This window comes from Alexandromys fortis, unplaced genomic scaffold, assembly GCF_014885135.2.
Source record: "Alexandromys fortis isolate MF-2015 unplaced genomic scaffold, M_Fortis_MF-2015_v1.1 scaffold_162, whole genome shotgun sequence".
Classification (NCBI taxonomy): Eukaryota; Metazoa; Chordata; class Mammalia; order Rodentia; family Cricetidae; genus Alexandromys; species Alexandromys fortis.
In genome coordinates, this window is record NW_026068033.1 from 2060369 (window position 1) to 2066298 (window position 5930).

Sequence of the window (5930 nt, forward strand, 5' to 3'; positions counted from 1 at the left end):
CGTGATCTGAGGGTGAATCAGGTTGGCTGCCAGCACGCTGGGGAGGAGCTTATGCCTTGTATTCTGTATGGTCTCAAGTAGGACTAAACAAGAGACGAGGGGCGTGTGAGCTGGGTGAGGAATCTAGCGTGGGCCCTGACAGTGGGCACCAGTCACTGTTACTGGAAGGGCCACAAGCTCCTCTTGCTAGAGATAAGAATTTTTATCAAGCAGGAGCTTTCCTCAATCCCCCAAGGGACCCTTATCCAAATACCTGACCTCAGAAAAAGGAGGTCTTCTGGGGACCAGACACTATACTACAGTTTCCTAGTTTTGCTATATAGGTCTATTCCCCCTTGTAACACTTCCTAAAGGGAGGTCCTATGTCTCACTCTTTTCCTATTGTACTGTACCATTCTGATTTCTCTGTGTTTACTTTATTTTGTTTTTCGAGACAAGGTTTGAACTCTGTAGCCTGTCCTGGAACTAGCTCTATGTAGACCAGACTTGCCTCGAACTCACAGAGATCTGCCTGCCTCTGCCTTCCTGAGTGCTGGGATTAAAGGCGTGCGGCACCACGGCCTAGCTTCTCTGCGTTTATTAACTGAACTCTTGCCTTTAATGGCCTCAGGATCTGGACCTGAACTGTAGGCTTTTTATCCTTGGGATCAGGTGTGTCTGGTCTCTAACTTTCCTGTAATTAGGAGGGCACAGTGGGATTCCTGGTTTCAAGGTAGTGGTTTTTTTTTCCCCAAAGATTTATTTTGTTTAGAGAGACTACCAATGTACACATTTTTATCCTTTACCAAAGCCCACACAAAATCTCCCAAAGGGAAAGACATTAATATTGAGAATCATTAAGAATGAAAGTAAAACCGTGCTCGTGAAGTGTGGTCTGCAATGTTGAAGCGCTGGAACTTTGTCAAACAGCAAAGGTCGCCATGCGGTCCGTACCAGCTTACTGTATCAGTTACTCTACTGTTGCTGAGATAAAACACCACCGCCAAAACCAATTTATGGGCTGGGGTGTAGCTCAGCCGGGTGAGTGTTGGCCTAGTGTGTGTGAAAGCCTGCGTGTTCTAGTACAGCTCTACAGAAACAGGTGCAGTGGTGCACACCTGCACTCCCAGCACCAGGGACGGGGAAGCAGAGGTCTGGACTACATGAAACTGCTTCAAACAAAAAAGAAAAAGGAAGGCAGAAGGGGTCAAGGGTACCTGCTGCTACTCTTCCAGAGGACTTGGGTTCAATTCCCAGCACTTCTCTGGTAGCTCACAACTGTTGAAATAGGAGCGGCGGCGGGGCTGCGTCCCCAACACCCCGGCCGCTTGGCTAGCTCATGCCCGAAATAACAACACACAAACTGTATTCATTTAAAAACAGCTTGGCCCATGAACTCTAGCCCTTACAGGCTAATTCTCGCACCTGGACTAGCCCATTTCTAATGATGTGTGTAAGCACCCCAAGGTGCGCTTACCGGGAAGATTCCAGCCTCCGTCCATCCTGGCTCAGAGCTGCCTTGGAGAGCGGAGCCTGGTGTCTCTGCTCCAGAGAGCAGAGCTGTCAGGTCTACCTGGGAGAGTTGAGCAGAGTCTGACCTCACTTCCTCTTCCACCCAGCATCCTATTCTGTTTACTCCTCCCACCAATGCTTTAACCTACGAGGCCAAGCAGTGTGTTTATTACTTAACCAACGAAATCAACAGATTGATATATGACACTCCCACATCACACAACTGTCTATAACTCCAGGCACAAGAGATCTGCCCACTTCTGGGCATCTAGCATACATATGATGCACAAACATACATGCAAGCAAAACACCTACACACATACAAATAAATAGAAAAATTTTAAAAGAAAATAGTAACACAAGAATTAAAAAAAAGATTTAAAAATTCACTCAGGTTGTTAAAATGTGGTTATCATTTACTATTTGATATAGAACAATGGATGACTGGACAATCATCAACGTAATTTTATTAATACAGACATTTGCAAACAAAGTGAATGGTAGTAGAATTAATAGTCTTCTGGTAACTTCACCTTCTCATGTACAATACTGAAAATTATTTCATTCATGTTTACTCCAAATTCCCATTTTTAAACATGAATCACAGAAAAATAGGCTTCTAAAATATTCTGGAACCATACTCTATCACAAACCTATATTTCATGTTGTTGGACAATTTCATTTATAGTAATATATATATAGTACTATCACCTTAAAAGCTAAATAACTCCAATAAAAGAAAAGAATTGCTTATTATGCTAACTATGGCCGATCACTGAAGCAGAAAGGCCCCGACTTCTTGCTGAGGACTCAGGGAAGCAGAAGGGCCCCGACTTCCTTTGAGGATGTAGGTTTATTTGTTTAATCATCAAAAACTTTCCAGAATGACTTGTTTGGCCCCAAATCAGTGTCAGGAGCTGTTCTTCCAAATTCCATCTCTCTGCTGTCTGGAGATGGACTGGCTCCTCTCCACCCACCTTGGTTTCCTCCTAGGTACCCAACTCTGTGCTCAAAGTGATTAGCCAAACCCGAGAGCCCCAGATATGCTGAGGGAGAGAACGACAGTCTCATCAACTCCTGTCGTCATTTGCTAAAGCCGCCAAGGAACAAACTTCAGATACCTCATTATCAAAGGGACCCCAAGATGGGAAGTTGAGTTCCCAAGACAGTAATTTGGGTTCTTATGCTGCTGAAAAGTCTCTATCTAGGGAGTCTGGGTTAGGACACCGTGGGGCTTAAGGAGAGTTTATGGGAACTTACCTTTTCAACTTGTGACCAGAGAACAAACCAGACGTGAACTCTTAAGGACTTTTGTTTTCTGAGACAGGGTCTCTGTGTAACAGCCTGTCCTGGAACTCGTTTTGTAGCCCAGACTGGCCTCAAACTCACAGAGATCCACTTGCCTCTGCCTCCCAAGTGCTGGGATTAAAAGCATGCACTACCACTGCCCAGCTGATTGTAAAGATTTTTGCCCCCTCTAAAAGTTAAAAACTCTTTAGCATTGGAACCTATTTTTAGAACTTTTAAATCAACTAGTTTAAGACTAACTTCTGGCCGGGCAGTGGTGGCGCACGCCTTTAATCCCAGCACTTGGGAGGCAGAGGCAGGCGGATCTCTGGGAGTTCAAGACCAGCCTGGTCTACAAGAGCGAGTTCCAGGATGGACAACAAAGCAACAGAGAAACCCTGCCTCGAAAAACCAAAAAAAAAAAAAAAAAAAAGATTAACTTCTGTAGCCAGTGGATCTTAAGTTAGCTCCTGTACTTGCCTGGCTGTTTATTTGTCTAGTGCCCACAGGGAAGGTCTTTGTAAATACCAGAGTCCCAGCAGGCTATTTCCTGACCTTCAGTTTTCCTCCATCCAGCAGGTGATTCAAAAGTTTTTCAACAGTCTGGAGCTAAAGCTCAGAAATATACAGTAGCAAACCTGCAAAAACTGTCACCTGGAGATTTTTTTTAAAGATTTATTTATTTATTATGTATACAACATTCGGCCTCGATGTATGCCTGCACGCCAAGGGAGGGTGCCAGATCTCAGTACAGATGGTTGTGAGCCACCATGTGGTTGCTGGGAATTGAACTCAGGACCTCTGGAAGAGCAGCCAGTGCTCTTAACCTCTGAGCCATCTCTCCAGCCCCTCACCTGGAGATTTTTAATTTAATAATATTTATGTGTATGTATATCTGTGTGTGTATGCACAGGCGCGCACAGACACGCAGGTGTCAACAGAGGCCAAAGACAGCACTGGATCACTGAAGCTGGAGTTCGAGGCAGATGTGAGCAACCTGACATGGAGCTGGGAACTGAACTCTGGTCCTCTACAAGAGCAGCAAGGACTAAGCACTCTTAACCCCAGGACCCTTCCCTGGCTGTTTCTCCATCCCCCTTCTTTTTTTTTTCCTTGAGATTTTTAAATTTCATTTGGAGACTTTAGTTGGTTAAATTTCATTAACTTCTTCAGTTTTGGGTTTCAAAAATACATCTTTTGGTTTTGTTGTTTAAATACCTACATTTAGAAATGTTGACAGCAACTGCCTTTGAGTTCCTAGAGCTTCAAAGGGCACTGAGGCTTCAGGAGCGCCCCAGCGGGTCGAGGATCTGGTCTGTCCTACCCATCACTGCAGACTGGCCTGACTCAACCTTCCCTTCAGAAGGCAGGCCTTGTTCTTGCCACAACCTTATTTATAGCAATGCTATAAATTTTCTCTCAAGTTGGTTTCTTATGTTTTTTCATCTATCACCAGGGGTGTGCTTAGTTCTGTAAACACTAAAAAGGCACACAACTCTCAGGTCCCTGGGGTACGACAACCAATTTCAGGTTCTACAGCTGCTGTCAGGGCAACTCAAGACTGACCAGAGCAGGAATGACCGTGAATGTCAAAAGAGTCAAATTTTAATGAATTTCCACAAAGTTAACCAGTTTAGAAAGCCTGTCTTGACTCTGGGCGCTTTCTCTTCTTCCTGGCTAGCGTCGGCTGGCTTTTCATCTGTGCTTTCATTTGCTTCTATGAAGACCTCGTACATTTTCTGAACTCTGATCACTTCCTTCTGGGCATCAAAATGGACTTTCTGCCTGGTGAGGATGGGAACAATCAAGTTGAAATCACTGATTCGCTTGTTTAGCTTTTGGATGTTGTCTTGAAACTGCTCACAGGCTTGGTTCCACTGTTTCTGCCCTTCGGGTGTCAGAGGGTTCCCAAGTTTCTTCCTAGATACTAACAGTCCTTCTCGAAGTTGCTCAATGGTATCCTTGATTTCTTTCTGCATCAGAATCCACTCTGGTTGGTATCCATTATCTATCAATATTCTGTTTAAGTTGTGAGTCATGGGATCAATATATGAACAGCCAGAAAACTTCTTCAGAGGTTTTCCTTTCCCAGTGAGGTTGTCAAAGTCTCCTCTGGCCATCGATTCCTGGATGAGGTCCTCCACCAGGCGTTCTATGGCTTGAGTTATCTTTTGTTCTTTGCTCTGTCTTACATCTTTGACAGTTAAGCTATTGGCAAAGTGTTCCCTCTGAAGTTTCTGTTTTTGATATTCCATCACCTGCTCCGTTGCACGGTCTGCCCTAAACTGTCTGTACTGTTTCTCTCTCTGACTTGGTGTCCCAAAGCCAACGCCTTCGAAGCTTAAGTAATGCCGGTGCTGAGGTGTACTGTATTTGAATTTGTCCTCTTCTTCTGTGTCTTCAGCTTTGTTCTGTCTGGCCTGTCTTTGCTCTATCACGTGGGAAAGCACATTCCGATAAGCTTCTTCGATCTTTATAAATGTTGCAGAATCAGCCTTATTAGAGCCACTGTCTGGATGATACTGTCTGGCAAGCTTATGAAAAGACTCCCTGACGTCATCTGCAGAGCATCCTTCATCTAGATTCAGCAGCCTATAATATTCTTTCATCTTCTTCTTGGATTTATGGGTTGAGATCATCCTAGATCCAGGATCTGACAGCATCTTTACCCCGTGAGGAATCAGTGAAGCATTTATGAGGTGTGGTCTTAAGATCTGAGCCATCTTCATGCATACTGTGTTTATCATTGTATTCAGAATTCTTCCTAACCATGACCTACAAAACAGTCATGAGCAACAAACCTGTATTATCAGTAATTTTTTTTCCCAGTAACAAAGTTAAGGTGTGGGTTACATGTTCTTAGTAAGTGTCAGCTGTTGGGGGCAAAGAGAGTAGACTGAGGTTTGGTGCCAACACACAGATGACAGCTAGCAAATGTCCCTAACTCCAGTTCCAGGGAGTTTAACACCTCCTTCAGGCCTACTCAGGCATTGGATGCATATGGTGCTTAGACATACATGTAGGCAAAACACCCATATGCATATAAAAAAGAAAAAGTTAGTTCTTTGTAACAAAGTTGCTATGCAAAAATATATACTTTTTTCTTTGTTTTTTTTTTTTTTTTTTTTTTTTTTTTTTTTTTTTTTTTTTTT

General features: G+C 43.7%; 1 protein-coding gene across 1 annotated transcript in view; it reads right to left on the reverse strand.

The window, feature by feature from the left end:
- Positions 1 to 1932: 1932 nt before the first annotated feature.
- Dnajc28 (DnaJ heat shock protein family (Hsp40) member C28) overlaps positions 1933 to 5930 on the reverse strand; it is a 5362-nt gene continuing 1364 nt past the window's right edge. Inside the window, exon 2 of the mRNA XM_050164817.1 lies at positions 1933 to 5553. Within this exon, the coding sequence (XP_050020774.1) occupies positions 4377 to 5525 (1149 nt within the window). The 5' untranslated portion in view covers positions 5526 to 5553 and the 3' untranslated portion in view covers positions 1933 to 4376. The remainder of the gene's footprint in view (positions 5554 to 5930) is intronic.